General features: G+C 35.2%; 1 protein-coding gene across 6 annotated transcripts in view; it reads left to right on the plus strand.

Annotated features, from left to right (window-relative positions):
• Positions 1-21,105, plus strand: part of VAV3 (vav guanine nucleotide exchange factor 3) — a 195,211-nt gene that overhangs the window by 146,706 nt on the left and 27,400 nt on the right. For all 6 annotated transcript variants that reach the window (XM_090146214.1, XM_090146215.1, XM_031595857.2 and 3 more), the window contains exons 20-21: positions 13,970-14,106; positions 19,607-19,672. In XM_090146214.1, the coding sequence (XP_090002340.1) occupies positions 13,970-14,106; positions 19,607-19,672 (203 nt within the window). The remainder of the gene's footprint in view (positions 1-13,969; positions 14,107-19,606; positions 19,673-21,105) is intronic.

Genomic DNA, 21,105 nt, shown 5'->3' on the forward strand with positions numbered 1-21,105 from the left:
GTGGAAAGTGAGGCACTGTGTGCTTCATGTTGAAATGGGATTATGAAACCTGAGTAGTGTTTGATTACTAAACAGTGAAACAAGATTCAGATGTGTATTGTGGTAACAATTGTATCTAGTTTTCATTGTAAAAGTTAAGGAATACTGTAATATGGGCAGGTTAAATTTTCTTTTTAGTTAAGATCAAGGAATACTGGACTGCCAGGTTTCAACAAATTCTGGTGCACGGTACTCTTCTGTGCCCATCAAGTTTATCCCTGATTGCTGTCTCAATACCACTCCAACTACATAGCAAAGAGTTTTAATGGTGGGTAGGCAAGTAAATGTGTAAATGAAGAAGCAGCTGACTATAAATGAACCTGGCAAAGGCCTGAAGGAATGCTGAATGAAAATCCAGTGATGGAGTTTGTGGTTTGACAAGTGTGAAGTTCTTTCTCCTTTTTAATGTTATGAGATACTCTAATAAGGTTCATAGTAATAAAGCACGTGTCATATCCTGTAACAGTACCAGAAGACCTGGACAGTGCTGCATGCAGGCAAGCCAGAAGGGACCTGCTTATGTCCTTTTGATTTAGTATTTGAAACTCCTTGTTAAAGATTCAGCCTACAAGGCTTTAAAATAAAAATTAAATAAGTATTTTAGACTGGAAGGAACTTGGACTTTTACTTATTTTAGAGTTAGTGTCTTAATTACTAACAATGATAGTGTATATATAGCTCTGCATGTTTTCCCTGATAACTGTACAATTTTTGGAGCACCGGATTTGATAAGTTGCTTAAGACTTTTCTAACATGTTACATTGGAGTGTATTAAGCTCTAAAACCTAAAATAAGCTTTGATTATACATATTTAAAACATACTTAACGTTTATGGGAGCTTTATTGGGTTTTGGATACCTTTTCTTTCCCTAACAGCATCTGAATACTTGGTTCAGGGTGCGTTGAAGTATACAGTGCATGTCTCCAGGAATGTGTGTGAATCAGATGAATCACAGTGAGGACATGGTTAACGAGCAGCTAGGAGTTCTTTTGCTGCAAAAGGAAATTCTTTGCTTCAGGAAGATAGAGGCAACGTAGCTGCTTGCCAATGCAAGTGTAATTCTGAATGTTCTGGAGCGGTTCAAGAAATTGGGTTGCCACTGTAATTTGAGCAACTCCTAGTATGCTGTGTTTTAACATGTTTCTTAATCATGTGACAGGGACAGCACAGGTATATGAGATTCAGTTAATTTTGTTGTTATCACCAGATTCTAAATTAAGGGGACGACCTTCCCTTTCTGGGTGGATCTTAGCACAGTGAATTCAGAGACCTCCTGCATTGTGACTTAATTTTTATCTCACATTTTAAAAAATATGTCCTAACTTCAGAATCTCTGTCCTTTTACTGCTGCACTAATGCTGTTTGCTGAGCTATTGTTGCTTCCCAAAATAATGTATTCATCTTTATTGTAATACAAGAAAGAACAAGTCTAATGTTTTTCACTAAGAAATTTTCCACTGGTTCATTTCTGGGAGGCAAAGCAGAGTTTTGTCTTCCAATGAAGCATTTCAAATGCAGTTTAATGAATTTTATTTGGGTTGTTATATTTTAAATTGAAATCATTTTTACATTCCTGTTGGGGCAAGGTATTTTGAAAGGTGCCTGTCCCTTTGGCATCTCAGCAGTGAGCTAACATTCAGAGAAAATAGCCGTTAGCCTTTTCTTTTAATTAAACATCAGAAGACCCAGATGCCAAAGGGTGAAATATATTTATTCTGTTGAGCTCTTTCATCCTTGTCTGGTTGGACTGCGAGATTATTTTGTAGCTGGGTAATTTAGGCTCTTTTGTCTTACTGGATGTGTGTTCAGAACTGTAGATGCTGAGCAACTAACGTTCTATTTTTCTCTTATATGGTGTTCCATACATGCTTAGCACGTACATAATTTTTAATATGAGTTTGGTGGAAAGTTGTACAATTTATTTTTTTCTACTTAAAAACATTTCTGCATTTTGTTCTGAGCAAAACGTCACTGTGTACAGGTAGTGACATGGGAGTTGGCAGGCAAAAGAGAAAGGAAAAAAGATAACATCAGGTAAAAAATGGACTAAAAGGGCATGCAGGTGTGATCCATAAAACCAGAATTGTACTGCTTTGCATTTTCACAAATGGTGTAGCATGATTTAACAAATAAAGGAAAAGGATGGAAATGTGCATGCAGAAATTATGACTTGAAATTGCCCTTAGTTTCTCTGGCAAGTAGAAAAGAATTGTGTATTATTTTGCTGATGTTTATTGGGACTTCTAAATCTCTTATTCATCCTCAAGAGGAGTATTGAATTTACCTGTATATTTCCATATCCGATTTAATCTTCAAGGTACTGTCGTTCTCAGAAGGCAAAACAAAATAAGGCAGTGATTGATTAAGAATAGTCAAAAGCATTTTCACAGTACTCTGAAGCATATGGTTTCGTTTCTTGTGGCTCACTCATTTAACTAAATCAGTATTTGATCACTACTTCAAAGTGATTCTCACACAAAGAATTTGGGAAACGTTGTAAAACTGAAAACATCCATCCCATGGGAGAAAAAAAGGCTCTAGAAAATTCACAGAAGAGATGTTAGAGCTACCTCTGCCTTCTGCCTAAGGAAGGCTTCACAACTTGTAGAAGGGGCTAGAGGCAAAAGCCTGAGAAACTGATGCTGCTTTTAGACAAGAGTTTTTAATCTGAACACCTCTTTGAGCTTCCAAGAAGAGAGAACAATGAGGCTGAGTTAGGCTGCAGGCCAAGCTTGCCCAGGATCAATTCTTCAACAGTAGCCAATTAAATGGACACAAATGGCAGGCGTGTTACTTAACCCAGTAGCTTTCACTTTTGTTTCTTAGCTCTTAAAAATGTGGAAGAAAAACTATGACTTTCAGAGCCAAGATCAAGTCTTGGCAATCACAACATCCTTTAACTGTTACTTTCATATTTTCAAGATGCTATTTAAGCGATGGTAGCTTTTTTTAGTGACCATCAATGTTTATGAACATTCCAACCCTTATATTTGTATTTAAGTTATATCTTACTCTAAGGTATGATGAATAACGCTCCAAAGGTTCCTCTAGCCTAGTTTGTGATCTGTCATCCTACTGTATAGATGCTTCAGGAAATCATCCATCATTTCTTTGTAAGTACTCTTTTTAAATAAACAATTTTGCATCCTCTACAAGATTTACTAATCTACTGTTTACTCTCGTTTAAATATTGCATATTAATTTTTTGACTAGTATTATTCCAAGCTTAAATTTATTTGGGAGATCCTGTTGGAAACTTATTTGAAAAAATAAAAAGATTGCTATTCCAAACTTTTACTTCCTATCTCTTCATGGTAAATTTATTTGGGGGATCTTTGTCTCGTCGTGATAGTGACTCTTGTTAAAGTGCTAATACACATTAGGACAGCTTCTTTATCCTCATAATCATTGTTTACTTAAAGAAAAATTTGACACATTGTTTTATTAAAAAAAAAAACAAAAACGTTTTACTTGTTACTTGTAATTTATTCATTTACTTGTAAATTCTGTTTTCGTGGCGGACATTTACCAATCTGCCCAGCACAAACATCAGCTGTTCACGTGAGGGCATGTACTTACAACAGCTAGGCTGCTTTAAAACACTATTTTACACTTAATGTCATATATTTCTCTGGTGCTGAGGCTGTTTTAAGAAATAAGTTACAGATCATGATTAACAACTCAGCGGTTTCATATTTGAATTCATTTAGTACTCAAGAGTCTTTCCAAGTAGTGACAGTATAAAAGTGATCTGATTTTTCTTTTTCAGCAGAATCATTTAATTCAGCCCACGTGTTCTTAAACTTTTTGTGGTGTTCATCCAGGGAAATATGTAAGATATCTTTATAAGAAATTCAAATAAAGTATTTGAGTTCAGCTCTCGTTACTGCTCCTGCTGACCTGCAAATGAACAGAAGGCTTGCACTATTCATAACTTACATTTCTTAATCTTTTGTGTGCAACTGGGAATTAAATAGTAACTTTATTATCTGATACTTTGAAAACTGCCTTAGTTTGTAACTTAGAGGTTATTCTTTAACCAGCTTGTTTGGAATGGGAGGTGCAGGGAGAGTAAAGGGCATGAGGCGCTCAGTTCACATGGTAAAGCAGCATTTTTACTGTACTTGGATTTTGTTTTTCCTTAATTGGCTTTGACAACAGCAAATCTCAAGGTGTGATACAGCAAAAAACAACACATGTGTGGATCCCAGCTTTTTTTCTGGAATAATCTGATAATAGAAGTTGTCACGCAAATAGCGTTGATTTGAATTTGACACAAAATCATCTATAAAGTGCTATTTTACTTCCTCCCCCCACACTTTTTCTTCATCATGAAGAGGATAAATAGGGAGATATTCTTCAAAGGAAAGACTGTGTAACTTAATGATGGAGGCTAAAGGCTCTGACTGCTCTTGTGCATTGCATGCTGCTTTTGTTAGCTCTTTGCTTCAGATGCATTTAAATCCTGTAATAGCTCTGTGCATGCATGGCTCAGATGTCTCAAATGTTGAGTGATACCAACTGAGCTCAAGGATAGCTGATGTTGGGATTTAAATATGTAAAGGGCATTCCTTGTTAGAGCACTGTATTTGGGAGAAAGAACCAACTGGATCTGTTTTGCTGAGGTCAGTTTGATCTCTGGTGGTTTTTTTAATGTGACTGCATGCTGCTACCACAAGTGGTAGTCCTTTTTCCCCATGCAAGCTTCTCCTCCCTGTGCTTGTTTCTTAGCAAACAAGAAAACCCAACCTGTGTAGACGGTTACTTTTTGAAAGCAGATTTTCAGACAAAGCTACACTGTTTTTTTTTTTTTTCTTAATGCTATGTTCAAACAGTGTTCATTTATAGATGCTTCCTTGTAAAGAGTCTACACTGGGCTGAGATTTTCTTCTAAATAGTGTAAGTGATGTATGTTAAGAACTAAAAGGTATATCTGCCATAATGAGAGGTCATCAAAAAGAAATGTAGTTCGAGAAGGAAGATCATGGAAGTGTTTAACTTAGAATGCTGAAGAACTGTGTGGCATTACAAAAAGGATGTGTGCAAGTGAAATTAGTCTGTCTCTTGCTGGAAGCTGTCTCTTTTATCAAGTATAGGCCACTTCCCGCTCATGTTATGTAATAATTTAAAGCAGCTCTTCTGCCAAGAATTTATTTAAGTAGAAGAAACTGAGAGTAAGGTGTTTTTTTTTTTTTAATCTTAGAGGCAGATGCTGTTGGTCAATGTTGGGCACAAAAGAAATAATATGAAAGATAATTTAATGTTTAATTTAATTTTTGCAGTGCCTGATATATTAAATCTCAGCACATTTTCAACAATTCGTGTTTATAAATTGTTTGAGACCTCTAGAAGCTTCTAACTGTCGTAAGTCTGCATTTTCATATATTGAAATGTGCATCTTGCTGTCTGTGATTTACTGAAGTATATGGATGGTGTAGTCAGCGGAATGACTAATTCCATTTGTGCTGAACAGACTTGTTGGGAGGTAGGGCTGCTTCCTATCAGGCTGTGCTTTTGGGCACGCTGCAGGAAGGACTGAGCGATCACGTAGTAACCACAGTGTATTTGTTTAGAAAGGACAACAGTTTTGTTTCTTGTTTCTTAACCGACCAAGAGCATTCCCAATAGGAAAATATCAAGGGTTCCTGTTCAAGATTCATGGCATTTCACAGTATTATAGTTAGTGTCCAAGCCTGTGCTCTTGTTCTCAAGCTGTTTTCTTCTGACTGCTTGCCACAGAGTTATCCCTGGACCTGCTGGAGATGGTATCAAAGATACAGCTCAAAGTAGTTACCTCTCCGGAATATCTTGCAAGATTTATCCTTGCTTTTCAGAGCCTTTTCCTGCACAGTCGTCTTCTGTTTGCATATACTTCATAGTTCATCTATTGTATCTGCGTGCTAAAAATTGTTAGCTCCTTAGGGCAGGTACTCGTTTGAACAAGAACACCTTTTAGAATGCCATGCCCTTCTGTGGGACCACATTAAAAAGCATGGTAATTAACAGTAGTTAGTTTTCATACCTTGTGCTTTTATATAAAGCAGTACTTCATTTTAGCACGGTTTTTAATTCATATGCTAAAAATTTTGCTTGGTTCTTGAGGAAGTAACGAAGATTCTTAATTCTGATGGAACTTTGTTTTTTAAATTTATATTCCCAATTCATTGATGAGATAACATTGAAATTTTATGTTGCTCATTTGGCCATACAGAAGAAAACAGTATATTTTTTTGAAATTTGATTATTCCTTGTTCACATAATACACTAATTATAATTGGCCATTTCTAGTCATCATTTAAAGTGCTGATTCACTGCAATTGAACATGAAGTTTTTGTTATTTTAAACATCGGGGTTTTTTTGCATTTACAGTCCACAGTTATCTGTATAGGGCACATCCAGGTCTTCCAAAGCAGTGTGAAAGGTCTCCTTGATTTACAGTGTTTTTCTGCTTCTGGTAACAGGCTGTTGGTCAGACTGTTTGGCAAGTAGATATTTTACTCACATACATTTTCATTTGAGTTGACAAGTTACCATTTTTGCAGAGGTATTTACCAAGAATACAGCCTATGTGTGCAGCATTAGAGGAAGAAAAAACCAACAAAATAATAAAGTCTGAATAATTACAGGAAATAGAAGTTTGACAGGCAGTAAAAGACTGGAGAGAACTGAGAGTGCTGCTTCAAGATTTTTTTTGAGGAGATGCAATAGTAGGAGCAGTTGAAAGATTGTCACAGAGAACCTGGTTAGAGAACTGTAATTGCTTCAGTAGTTCTCTTTGTCCTGTAGAATGGCAGAAATCCTCTGTCTCAAAGTGAAAGAGAAGTATGAATGTTTACTGAATGTGATTTGGAATGTATTATGAATTTATCATCTGCATCACGAGATGTGTTAAGTTTTCCTCCGCTCGTGCTAGTGAGTTCTGTTTGTAGATGAGAGTCCTGGCTGGGCTGTATAATCAAGAGTTCAGGCTGTTGAGAAAGGTAGCCATTAAATGCTTTAATAATCACCTTCCTGGAGTCTTTGGTGTCAAATTTGAATGAAACAGCAGAAACTGAATATTACTCAAAACCAGAGAGCTAATGAGAAGATAAACAGAACTGTTTCTTGGTCACCCTCCATGTTTCAGTCATCTTACCTAGATATAAGGTTTATGTGCGATGTCTAAAATTAGAACATTAATTATGATGACTTATAAAAATAATGACTTAAGACTGAGAGAATTATAAGTTAAATTAAAACATCTTATTTAAGGTATGTCAGTGTACCTATTCATTGAACTAATTTTTGTCCAGTAGTAAGTATTTAAATAATTGCCAATCTGAGTAGTGCACTTAGACTGTGCTGGCATGTTTCATATCCATGAGTAGCCTAAAAGAAAAAAACAACAACCCCCCCCCCCCCAAAAAAAAAAAAAAAAAAAAAACCTGAAACAAGCACAAGAATAAAAATATTTTATTTCATGTTTTTAGCAGACAGACCCAAAAATCATATATGGTTTTTTTTTTTTTTTTAAAGTAAGTTATTATGGTATTTTTCTTTCTCTTCTCACCAAGTGAGAAGTCCTTATAGATAATTTCTTCCCTTATCAGTAATGCAATTGACTTCCATGGTTGCAAAAGTAGATAACACTGATTTGAAATTAAGCAACAGCTCTCTGGATAAAATGCAAGGGAGAAGAATCCAGATTACTTTTAATTCTGCAAGGAATTAATTATGAACAAGGATTTAAAACTCTGATTGACATAGAGCAACAATGGCTGATTCGAAAAATATCAACAGAGTCAAATGACTTTGTTTTTATGTAGTCCAAGCTCAGAGAGGGACTTTCCATTAATTAGCTTCTAATAATACTAGTATTGGGCCAAGATGTTCACAAGAAATATGGGCAAAGCCTATGGTTTTTTCTGGTTTATAAAATCAGCAGATTGTTGTGGATGCTCTTTTTGTGGAGTTAGCACTGTCCACCTGCTTTTCACATTGCTATTTTTATCAACCCAGTGATTTTCCTTTTTTTTTTTTAATGATAACTCTAATATTTTAACATATGCAGCTGTACTTCTTGATCTGAAATTTTCATAATCTTTACAAACTTTGTTTACTGTGCTATAAATGCCAATTTTGGTCTCCTTTGCTTTTATTTAAAAGGGAGATCTCCTTTGCCAGTCTGTCTTTTGTTTGTGCTGTTAATATCACAGTTCAAACACTTATTTTGATGGTGCAAGGAGTTTCTGTCATGGTTTACTTAGCCTTTGTTTGCTGGATGAGACATTAAGGAGGCAGGAGGCTCTGAGAACTGAAATGGCGTACTACTTCTGGTCTTGGCCATGGGGACACTTATCAGTCACAGATTGTCAACCTGTTCCTTGTTTTTGCTGCATTCTATATTTTTACAGCTGTAAGAAATAAGGAACTGAAAGCAAGCTCAGAGTTTCCAGATGGACACCAAGCATGCTCCTCTTGAAAGAAAGGGCTGAATTAGGGAGTCTTCATATCATTTCCTGTTAGAAAGGCATTTGTTTTTCTGTTGTGATTCTGGAAATACGGAGATGTGGCCTTGGCTGATTGTTGAAAAAATCTATTTCAAATTCAAAGTTTCTTGGAGTCAAGAGGCTTCCTTCAAACATGCTTTTGGATTACATTATGAATGTTTGGTGATGAGGCTCTATTTTTCCTAGGGAAAGAGGAATTCTTACATCAAGACTCACGTTAACTAGGAATGCATATTTGGTATAGATAAAGTTGTTTTATGCCTTTGTGTTAATATAATATCCACAAATTCACCCTTGCACTTTATTCTCCTATACTGTCGTTATACTGTATGTTAAAATGATCCCCACTCAAAGCACAAACCATGTCCTGCATTGTTTGGAAATAGCAGATGCTGCAATCAATTTTGACAGATATAGGTTATTGTAGGGCATGCATTATGCATGTTGTTGGCAAAAAATAGCATTTTTAATCTGCTTGAAACTCTAAGGGTCACTTGGTGCCATTCATAAATGCAAAGCTGCTGTAAAGAATATAAATAGGTTATGTGAAATTATAAGAACACAGAGTAAGCTACAGTAACCATTATATGTACTACATTTGTTCTAAAATGTAACCTTCTTCCTTAATTTGTAACTATACAAATAAATACTCAAATATGTGTTATGTTTTAGGAAAGATATTTTTCTTAACGCAGCCAGATTGGTACTTATTTAACCCTGATGCTAGCATGCTTTCTGCTTCTCTCATGAGCAATACTTTAGATAAACGATTTGTGTTAGGTGTGAGACCCAACACTTGTCTGTGAAGCTTCTTTGGGAATTTTGGTGTTTTCCTGGTTTTCAGGTGAAGTAAATTTCAGCAGTTTATATATGTGTGTGTATGTATGTGTGTGTATATATGTATGTATGTATATGTTTGTGCCAGACATTGTGCCCGACATTTTCCCAGAAGCTTTCTGTAGTTGTCAGATACTGCAACTGTATAGAAAGTAATGGCAAAGTCTAATGCTTATAGCATTTCACATTGTAATGTTTTATCCTGTGGTATTTCAGTGCTTTTTCTATCAGAAATAAACCATCATTACACATAAAACAATTCAGGCTTCTGCTACATACCACTTTTTTTCTGCCTGTTTTATTACCTTACCTTACCTGTTTGACCCTTTACTTCAATAACTTCTCTGTACTCGATTTAAGTTTTTCTCTACACTTATTGGTGATATAAGGAAAGTGGTGTGAGTGGAACTTTTTTCTATGGAGGAAATGCTGTTTTTAGAAAAGCAGGTACTTGTTTCTGCTTGATTCAATGATTTTTTTTAGTCTTTTGTTTCTGGAGAAACTTTTTACGTTCAAAATGATTTAACAGAGACTTCCACTGATAGTTTCATATGATGAGTAAAAGACATTAGTTCATTAGTTGCACATTCAGTTCTTTCGCATCTTTGTTCAATACAGACTGTCACTCAATGTCTGGTGTTAGTGATAGTGAGGATATTCTGTATGACTCAGACACTATGTTGTTTGAATGTGATCAGATATACTTTGATGTACAAGGAATCTGAATCAAATCTAATCTATGAAGAAGTAATTAACATCAGTGGAAAATTTCCCTTGTGTATACATGCTTTTTTGATCTCTAGCTTATAAGACTAGCACACAGTATCAATACTAAAGCAGATGAATGAAAGTAATTGAATAATTGAAGTCTCAGTGTTGTTCTCTGTTGTTGCAATATTCAAGAATCCTAACCATGTGTCTTGTGGCAGAATGTATATGTTGTGCTAGGCAGTGCCTACTCAAACTAAAGATAACTCTGAGCACAAAGAACTCCTAAATAGATGAAAGACAACTATTGGATACAAGTAGATAGTAAAACTACAGGTAGAAAATAAGGTCAGGATAGCGGGCATTAGCTGTAGCACATTAGCTTTGTAGTTGTTGTTTCTGTATGCATTATGCCAAAGAAGTTACAGTGTGCCTGAAGGAAGATAATAAACTCTTAAAACTGGGGCCCCAGCCTGAGAGTCTGTTTGAATCAATAGAATTATTTCTAGGTATGTCAAGAAACATTAGATCAAATCTAGCACTATCTGGTGAGGGAGTTTTATAATCAAAATTACTGTAGAATTTTACAGAATTAAACACACTGAATTCTACATTAGCATTCTAGCATACTGTATTTTAACATGATTAATTCTATGTTACACTTGGAATAATTCTACTAGTTGGTGCACCACAGCTTTTTTTCAAGTTCTCTTGGACTGGTTTACATACATGTTAAAAATCATGATTAGCAGTGAAATAAGTAAAAATAACAAGTCATTTTACACACAATTTAACAATGTCAGGAACGTTCTATCTTAAAACAAAAACCCCCAAACTAATTATTACAGGATTTGCACTGAAAAGTGCGTAAGAACCTTTCTTCATCCTCATCTGAGATTAATACAGTGGTGGCATTTCAAGTACGTAATATCTCTCACTAGTAATGCGATAAACGGAATTCACAGTATCAAAGTTTTGCAAAGCAAATAATGTTTTTGTAGGTTTGGATAGGCTTCCAAGTATGCCTTTGAGTGCATGTTTACAATTAATTGCATATACAGTGCTATAATTTATATTGTGATGAGGGAGATCTCTTGCGTTAGTTGTCAGCTTTGAGTACATGCTTGTATGTGGCATTGCTTTTATTGCTACACAGCAGATGCAGTGTTTCTTGGTGCTCAATCAGAATTTCAAAGCATGTCAGCCTTAAATTGAGAAATAAAGCCAAGTCTGGTAATTACCTAAGTGGAATAATGGCTTACTAAATAATTAGATGTCCATTTTAAGTATACCAAGCAACTTGAAGAAACAGTGAAAGTTATAATGTCATTTGGATTGAGTAATGTGGGAACTGACGTTATTTTGGTTAATGTTTCATTATTTTGGATTAGTATTTATTCTTAACTACAGAGTAGTACTTACTAAGGTGATTTTATACAATTTAGAGGAGATCATGAATATTTGTATTTCTTGTATCTCCCTAAAATGCAACACAAATACGTCTGTTCTAGCCCCAACATTCCTTTCAGTTTAAACTATATTAATCAGTAACCTGATCACCTGAGACAACATGACTTTTGCTTAGTAGATGATGGAAAGGCTGTGAGGTTGTTCTAATGAATTTTAGAAACGTGTTTCCCACAGAATTCTTCTGGAGAAGCTGGCTGCTCATGGACTGTACAGGTGCACACTTAATTGGGTGAAGAAATGGTTGGGTGGTTGTGAGTGAATGGAGGTAGATGCAGTTGGCATCTGGTCAACGATACTGTTCCCCAGGACTCTGTGTTGAGGCCAGTTGTGTTTAACCTTTTTTATTGATTATCTGGATAAGGAGATTGAGTGCTCCCTCAACAGATGTGCAGGTGATACCAAGTTATATGGGACTGCTCACCTGCTTGAGGGTAGGAAGCCCTCTGCAGGGAGATCTGGGGAGGCTGAACTGATACGCTGCATCCAATTAATTGCAAGGCATTCAGCAAAGGTGAGTTCCAGGTCCTTCACTTGTGTCATAGCGACCCCATGCAGCATTATATAGGGAAAGAGAAGATGGAAGGTTGCCAGGCAGAAAAAAGACCAAGGGGTACTAGCTGACAGCCAAGAACAAGAGCCAGCCTGTGGCCAACAAGTCCAGTGTCATCCTTGCCTGCATCAGAAATAAAGTGGCCAGCAGGCCTAGGGAAGTTGTCCTCTTGTTTGTGGTACTGTATTCTGTTTTGGATCCCTCACTAAAAGAACACTATTAAGGTGCTTTAAGCTGATGAGGGGTGTAGAAAACAAGACAGTGAGGAGCAAATGAGGGAACTGGGGCTGTTTAATCTGAGGAAGTTGAGGCTGAGGGGAGAGCATTCAGGCATTGGAATGGGCTTCCCAGAATGCTGGAGTTGTCATCCTTGAAGATACTTAATAGATGTATGGACTTAGTAATAAGGAACGTAGTTTAGTGATGGGACTGATGGCAGGTAAGGTTGCTGGTTGAATTTGATGGTCTTTAACATTTTTTCCCACTTATATGTCAGATTATATTAATTAGAAACTGATTAAATGTGGCTATGCATCCATACAGCTATCCAGTCGTACAGCTGTCCATCTGCACCTTTATTTTGTAAATGTTCACTCTTACCTATATTAATATATGTTCTTACAAAATCTCACTTAATCAAAAACTTTGGTGTTGAAGTGGGGATGCCAACTGAATTTTAACAGTCTTGAAAAATCTATGCGCAAATAAAAACAGGGATTTTGTCATACAAATTGTAATTTAAAAGTAGAAGATGAGGGAATAAAGGTACATCTATTCCATTAAAATGGTGCTTTACTTAGCAGTATTAAGACTGAAAAAATAGCTTTCCTAAAAGCTCTCATGTTCTTCATATTTTTTCTCACGGATTCAGTACTTCTTGACTCGATTTCAAGTATTCTTATTACCTCACAGGGCGTTGGTTTAGTGCAATGCAATAGCTGTCCAAAATACAGTTATAAGAACATGGAGTTAGAGTATCCATAATTTTCTCTTCAGACTGAACTCTCTTCTCCCTTATTATAAACCAATTGAGAAGGGCTCTTGAACTGTAGTTACAAGTAGTGACTTAGTTGTTTTCAGAGGTAGTGAGAATAATCTATGAGCAGAGTATTTTATGAACCAGATCGTGGATTGTTCCCATTAAAAAGAAATTTAAAAAATCATGGTTCATCTGCCTAAGTGCAGCCAGTATTGATATGGAAGAAATAGTATGCAACCAGAGTTCTTGTCTTGAAAATGAAGCATTAAATTGACATAGGAGTTGCTTATGTGTATCTGAAAATATTGTTGAAATTGGAAGGAAAAGGTCTTATGGAAAGCCTAGAAGGATCGTCATCCTTATACTCTTAGGCATGAGCGTTCTTTTTTTAATCATACAAGAGCTATGAGATTCTCCATATTGCTATCTTTAATTCCAATTTATCACATTTTTTGTCCCCTGGAATTAAAGATACTGTGAAGTTTTTAACCCTAGACTGATCCAGGGATGTTTGCAAAAAAAAAAAAAAAAAAAAAAAAAAAGGAGTAAGAAAAGGAAGGAAGAGAAAGGCTTTTCTAGGTAGAGTGTTCTTGGAAATGAATTGAACTTTGCTTCAAGAAGGTAGAAAGACAAAATCTTATTTTTCTTGTGTTTTTTTTCATTAAAAGTATTAAAAAAAAAAAAAGAGGGAATGAAACCTTCAGATTTTATGTGATGTGCTTGCATAAGATAGCCAAGTGAAAGAAGTGTTTGTCTTTATGCCTTAGTCAGATGCCTATTAAACTCAGTTCTTTTTGATTAATTGGTTTTATGGTCCTAAAATTTCATAAACTGTTGTTAACTGGAATACATATGCTGATTTTTTTTGTTGTTGTTCTTTTTGTTTAAAATTCAGGTTTACCAAGAATGCAAGTAATTCGAAACTACAAAGGAATACCGCAACCAGCGCCACAGGATGGTCCACCATTACATATCCAGATTGGGGACACTATTGAACTTATTACAGGCGATGCCCATAGTTTATTTTGGCAGGTACTGTATTGTCTATGAAATGACTGTATTTCATTAGTCTTGGATAACAAATCTGTATTGAGAAATTTATCTTGTTATTTTTTGTGTGTTTGGTACAAGCTAGAATTATTGGCACCTTGTGGGACTAATTCTATTGCTGTGCACTTATACATCCGTTCATTATCTGAATCTACTGGAATTTGTTTTTGATATTATTTGTACCTATCCTGTAAAATAATTTAGTTAGAATCTCATTGTGTTTAGCTAGCAGGAGTGGGGGAGACTTGTTTCCCCAGAAGTCTTGGAAGGAGATTTGAATCTCGTTGAAAACTGTCATAGCAGTGGAATCATTCAAGAAGTCTTTTGTAAACAAATTTCGTGTCATAGAACGCTCAGTAATGGTTTTCATAAGACTTATAATGACATCTGTATTTTAGAATGCATATTAAGAAATGACTTGAAGACATAAATTGTTATGAATATCCAGGTTTTATCCAAGAAGCTTTTTAGAATAATTTGCAGCTGACCTGCAGAAGAGTAATGTTAGAATGGATTTTTAAGCTTATCGCTGCTTATTTTAGAAATTCAAATGTTTGCAATAGAGAATATGTGGTATAAGTATATATTTTTTTCATTCTTTAGAGCATATTGAATAAATGCCACAAGTTATTAAGCAATGGTTACTTTAAGCTTTTGGTTTAATGTGATAAGATCAAATGTGTTTTGACAGACATGAAAATTCTGCTCCATTAATGTTCGTGTAAATGATTTTATAGCAGTTACTGTGGTAATTCTCTAGTCAGTCAAAGCCATATATGCACATGAATCTACGTGTTATGCAATCTGAAAAACAGAATATTATTTTTTTCTTTATAAAACAGCAGTTGCTTTTCTGAGAGGCAGTCTGACCTATCATAATGACAAAGAGATGGTTGAAATAAGTGTCTATTTATCCCATGCGTTCTCTTTCTGCCTCACCCCCTAGTATCAATTGTAACCTAATCTTTCTTCTAAGAGAAGATTCAGTATAGGGAGGGAGGGTGATAACATTGCAAGTTACCTACTGTTCTCAGTAAACACCTTGAAAATAAGGATGTTCCTATAGTGACCGTCATGCCTTCCTTTAGCATGACTACTTTTCTTTCTTCAGTCATATGCAGGACTGGAAGAGCTATTCCGCTGCCCTGGGTGTTGCTTGTTTACTTAACGTTCAGAAAGAAAGGAAAAAAAGGCTTATTAGGTAGAAAGAGAAAAGTTAATGTTTTCAATGTACGTTTCAGATCCATAAGAGTAGTAGTAGTTTCAGGTGTAATAGTGTACCTTTTGAAATGGTCTTATTTTTATTGTAGATGTGAATTCACATTTCTCTTCTGAGCTTGGCCTGAATAAACCGGTACCTGCTGAACTCAAGGACAGGCTTTCAGGGATGCCACAATTCCTACCCTGAGATATAATGTAATTCTAGTTTTGCAGGTTTCCATTACAGTTACCCACCAGACAATCATATTTCTTGAGTATGCCAAAAGAATACAAATGTATTCTGAGCTGATTCTTTCCATTCTCAAAACTAGCTTTTCTTTCATGCATATTAAACCCATACCAAGAAATTACTTTTACAGATGTCCTTTGTAATGCTTCATTAGTTCGTAGTCCTGATATAAACATCCAAAAGGCAATAAGTATGTTGTAAGTGTACTTATGAATCCTCCCTCAAACACAATTTCTAATTTTTTTTATCCTTTTTCTATGTTGCAGTCTAAGGACAACCTACTGGTAAAATGATATTGTTACAAGGTTATGGTGTAAGAAACAAAAACAACTTAGAGTTCAAGTGGAACTAGTATGTAATCTTTTTTTCCATGTAAATATGGAGCATAATTTCATTTGGGAAAATTTTCCCAGAAATCTGGAAGTTATAATTACAGCTAACAGATGAGAAATAACAATCTGATGTCTTTGTTGCAAGTAGTTATCTCAAGCAAAATTGACAATATTAATTCTAAGACTTCCCAGGTTGCTAGGTGATGTGCCTGAAAAGCATAATGGATGTTAGCTTCAGTAAAGTATTTTAAAGATGTAGAAGGAGGTGAGGTTTTTTATCTTTGAGAGATGAGGAGTTTAGAGCTAGCTAATAGGAACTACTCTGCATGGAGAGGATGCAAAAAGAAACTTTTTTTGCTGAGAAAAGGCTATAGAATATGATTCCTGCCTACACATTAAAACAGTGCAGGTGGTGTACTTAAAAATAAATAAAGACATTGAAAGAAATGACTACTGGAAATTCAGAGAGAGCATAGACTTCAATGTCTGCAGGCTTGGGAGAGAATTAAGTAGGAAGGGAAGAGGAAAAGTTCAAGCACTTCCTTGATCAGCTGAGAGTCTGACACAAAGGCCTTAATTTATATATCAGAAAACTTCTCTGTTGAATGATTCCTAAGTCATATGTGAAAAGAAGTGTATCTGGATTTTCCTTTTTTTTGCCATGTTTGCCTGAACAGGAATTTCTCATAGATGAGTGGAATTTGGATGGGTGGTCCCAAGCACTCTGTAGAATTTTTTCTGCTTTCCCAGAAATTTAAATGAATTCAATAGAGGGCCAGCCTGAACTGGGTCTTTAAACTGCTTTTGTCCTAGTTTGGTGCATTTTTTCCATGTAATGCTGCTGCTGATTTTAAATGTTTTTAAAGGGAGAGATTTTTAATTACTTTACCTGAAAATACCAGTAATTTTTATTAATTTCTTATTTATGCTTCTTTATATTGCTAGAATAAATTGGGAAGGTGAATAATTCTACTGTGCAGCCTTGTAGAATGTAGCAGTTAATTAGTAGAAGACCAGTTCGCTTTTATAATTCCATACAGTGCAATGTCATGGCTGTATATAAGGCTAGGATTTTCTCTGTCCATTAAAATATCCCTGCTTTGTTAGGGAACTTAAAAGTCTTATCTTTGAGGATCTCATAGAAAAGTCACGTTATCATTATTAATGGTAGTCTGTATTGCTTACTGAACACATTTTTTTCTGTCTGTTTCACATATATCATGTAATCTGTCCTGCATGGCATTTCACTCTCTGACTGTGGCTTTACCTCCTGCAGGTTGTGGCAATCATGTCTTGCATAAATATTGTAGCAGCTATAACTTTTCTGGAGAGAGGCTTATTTGGTCTGATTTCTTGCTGAATATGGACAGCATTTAGTCATTGTGGTTCTTACAACATGTTTACCTCTAGCAACAATGTTTATGATAGATACAAATAACCTGGGATTGAATTTAGAATTACCTAACATCTTATGAAATACTGGAGATGCAGCACTGAAAGTGCCCTTTGAAAGTGAAAACTTCCAGTGGCTTTTTTTTTTTTCCTCCTCTGTATTTTATTCTGATTCATTTCTCTCCTCAACAGACAATTTGTAGTAAACAAACAAAAGAATGGATGAAGGATGCAGTAATGAATAAACTTTTAGCTGTCTGGGATTCCTTGTTCAGTATGAGTCCACTGAAGTTTATGGGCATTGTTCAACTAAATAGAAGGGAGCAAAAGTGTCAGATAATTTCTGAAAACCTGTCTCATTAAAAAAAGGTACAAGAGTAGTGAGCCAGCCCCTAGTCTTGATGAGAGTGTAAGTTAAGAAAATAGTTTGAAGAGCTTCATTGAAGAACTTCTCATAAATATGTGCAAATGCATGTGCACATGTTCATATATAACTTAAATACAATTTAGTAGTATATGCATAATGTAAACTGGTTCTGTCTAGTCAGTGGCCTAAGGTTTTTTAATAACCCTAAACCTTCACAGGGAGTGTGCAAGGGAAATGAAATGCTTACTAATCAAACAATAAGCAATTAGCAAGCAGGAGTTGTTAAATAGCAAGAAATGATTAGCAGCAGCAAACCATGGTGGCATGATAATTTCGCTGTTAATCATGATGAGTTGATGGATAGATCTTAGATTTTAAAACCATTGAATGACAAGTTAGTTTCTTGTATGAGCGACACCAAGCCTTGATGGGTTTAGCTAGGATTTCTAAAGGTGAACAAATTAACCTAGTATCTTAAGCACATTACCAAATTATTTGTACTGGCTCATTATCTACAGAATGTTTTAATTCGAGCACTTCCCTTGAGTAATCTGAAATAAATCAAAGCATGTTATGTTTAAAGATTTTGTTATATTTAACTAGCAAAGCTGCCTGAATTTACCTTATGTTAAAGCATTTTTTCAGAAGGCAAAGCCTTTTTTGAGATTGTTTCAATGCTTATTTTACATTTGTGCTTTTGCAAGCTTTGTACTGATCACAGCTCTTGAATAGGTTCCTTAGCGATGGCAGTGATATTCTTCTATGACAAGAGAGTCCATCCATGTGACTATTACTACTTTAACTTTTGGTTTTGAGATGTTGTCCATGTATACTACACTTGTAGACTTTCCTTATCCAACAAAACATGTCTGTGTCCCACAGCATCTTCTGATGAGTAATGACATCTAAGCAAATTGTAGAATAGTTGTATGTGCAGATGCTCCTGTGCAAGCAACAGGGGAGTATTAATGCTGTCTCATGTTAGTATGTCCACTGATTATGTAGTATTTTGCCATTTTTAATTTCAATAGACATTTAGCATCCCTCAGAAATCCTGTAAGTATCTAGGCTGTATTTTTGACCTGAAGGACATAGCACTTGGAAACATCATGAACATTATGAAACACTAAAGAACATTAAAAATTATGTGTTTCTTTGCACTGTCAGACTGTACACATTGATCTCCATCTCTGAGCTCATCAGATTTTGGTCTTTGGCTGATTTCTAGTTGATATACGTTGAATGTGTTTCATCATGTATTTCATCTTCTTTTAATTAATATAAATGTTTCTCACGAATAACAGTGGGGTGGTGTGTGGGCACATACAAGGCTGTTTAATTGTGTTCCTTCAAGTCTCTTTCTCATTAATATATTTTTTTTATTGCCTGGTATTACTGACTGTGATATCACTTGCTCTTCTGTTAAGGTTAACTATGGTAAATAGGGATCATCAAGATGGGAGACTTTTGGAGCTATGTTAATAAATTCAGGTTGTAATTAAGAGGGATTCACATGGGGTAAATACAATATAAGGATATGAATTCAGGCAGACAGTATAAAATGCTCCACTTTTAACTTTTTATGTTGCAGATGTGTGGTAAAAAAAAAAAAAAAAAAAAAAAGTTAATTTTGAGATTATAATGCTAGCTAAGTTCTTGTTCTTTCTTTCATTGTGAAACGCTGATAGTATATTACAACTCAGGCTCTGAGTTCACTTTATTGTGTTTTATTCTACAAAACTTCCAGACATATAATCTATAATTATTAGTTAATTACATAAAATGTTATAAATGTTATTCAACAGTTGTTTTTTTTTTTTAATTATTAGATGAGCATTTTTATTTTAAGGACTTTCTTTGATAAACTCTTATCTTCCTAAACCACAGAGAATTGTTTACTGTTAATCCTCATGTCTCAAAAATGTTTTTTTTTTTTTCTAGGGCAGAAATCTAACGACAGGAGAACTGGGCTTCTTCCCAAGTGATGCAGTAAAGCCTAGCCCATGTGTACGTACCATTTAATTCTATTTGTTGTCTTACAGGAAAATTGCTAGTTTGTGCCAGCACTTTATTAATCTTAGCTTGCCTATGTTCCATTATTTCTAGATCCTTTGTGTTTTGTGGTGTTCAATATTGTTTATAATACAGCATTCTAATATTTTCAGTTACTAGATTTAAGTTGTGCATGTCAAGAAAACATGTTTGAGAGGCAGGTCTGGCTTGTGGGAATGTTAATAAATTGAATTGTCTTAAAGTGTTTCCAGGATATGAGGTAAATGTATTTTACATGTAAGTGCAGTTTCATCCTTCCTCCACAGCAATGTGAGAATGCTATGATTCTAATCTATTCCCCAGTCACTTTGGGTTAGAGAGAGAGATTACACCATTAGTAGTGAGTTTAAAAATGGGTGAAACTAAAACAAAACATTGAATTTAGGCTACTTGATTAATTTCATCTATGTGTGTTCCTAGTTGCTTTTATTTCATTCTAGAATGTTTCACAATGCATGCTCAAGATTTCCTATATGGATGCAGTGACTGCCTTAAAATGCTTCATGCTTGATCCTTCATGCTGTCCTCTATAATGCTGTGCGTCAGATCACTATTTGGTCTTTAACTGAGATAATTCATGTACATCAATAACAGTGATGAATCATATTCCTTTCTTTGAGACAGCTTAAAGTTTTTAACTGCATTCACAAGTTTGACTTATTATTGGAATTTCTTTGATTACAGCCGACAAGATGCCACTTGCATGATTTATAAGTAGATGGCAGCATCTGTTACTGGCTGCATTTTCTTATGCCTTTAAGGCTTATATTGTCCCTTCATTTTTAAAGCAAATACATGTCATTCTGAAGAATAAATACATTGAGATATCTTGAGTCATCTTTAGTACCATATGTTTTAAGAATTTTGTTTGAAGAGAGTTGCATGTGAGTTTTTGTAGGCACTAGATATGCTAAATTGGGTAATAGAACAGTTCTGTAATTACGTTGAAAATATTATATGAGCTTAACCTCCTTCTCCCGCTCCTTGCTCACTACAAAATATGTGGATTGCTTGCACCATACATAAATAAGTACAAGTGATAGTGGACATGCTATAGATTGGCTTTACATTCCTAAAGGCATCCAGTCATACTGTACTATCACTGACAGCAACCTCCAGCATTTTAGGAATCACCACTATGCTCTAAAACAGAGGAAGTGGGTTATTCAGACTTATGAAAAATGCTGTTGGTGGTGTTGTGAAAATTGCTTTCTAGTGATAGAACTTCCTGCTAAATTCAGAAATATACTACTAAGAAGAGTGTTGAAAATAATACAATTTTACAGAGTGAATAAATATTATTCATGAAATGTAACCAACCAATGTCATGATCAGACCAAAAAGATAAATTGATACTTCACCACTATTAACCTGGAAGGATAAAATAT

Source organism: Phasianus colchicus, chromosome 9 (genome assembly GCF_987193195.1).
Source record: "Phasianus colchicus chromosome 9, bPhaCol1.hap1.1, whole genome shotgun sequence".
NCBI classification, from domain to species: domain Eukaryota; kingdom Metazoa; phylum Chordata; class Aves; order Galliformes; family Phasianidae; genus Phasianus; species Phasianus colchicus.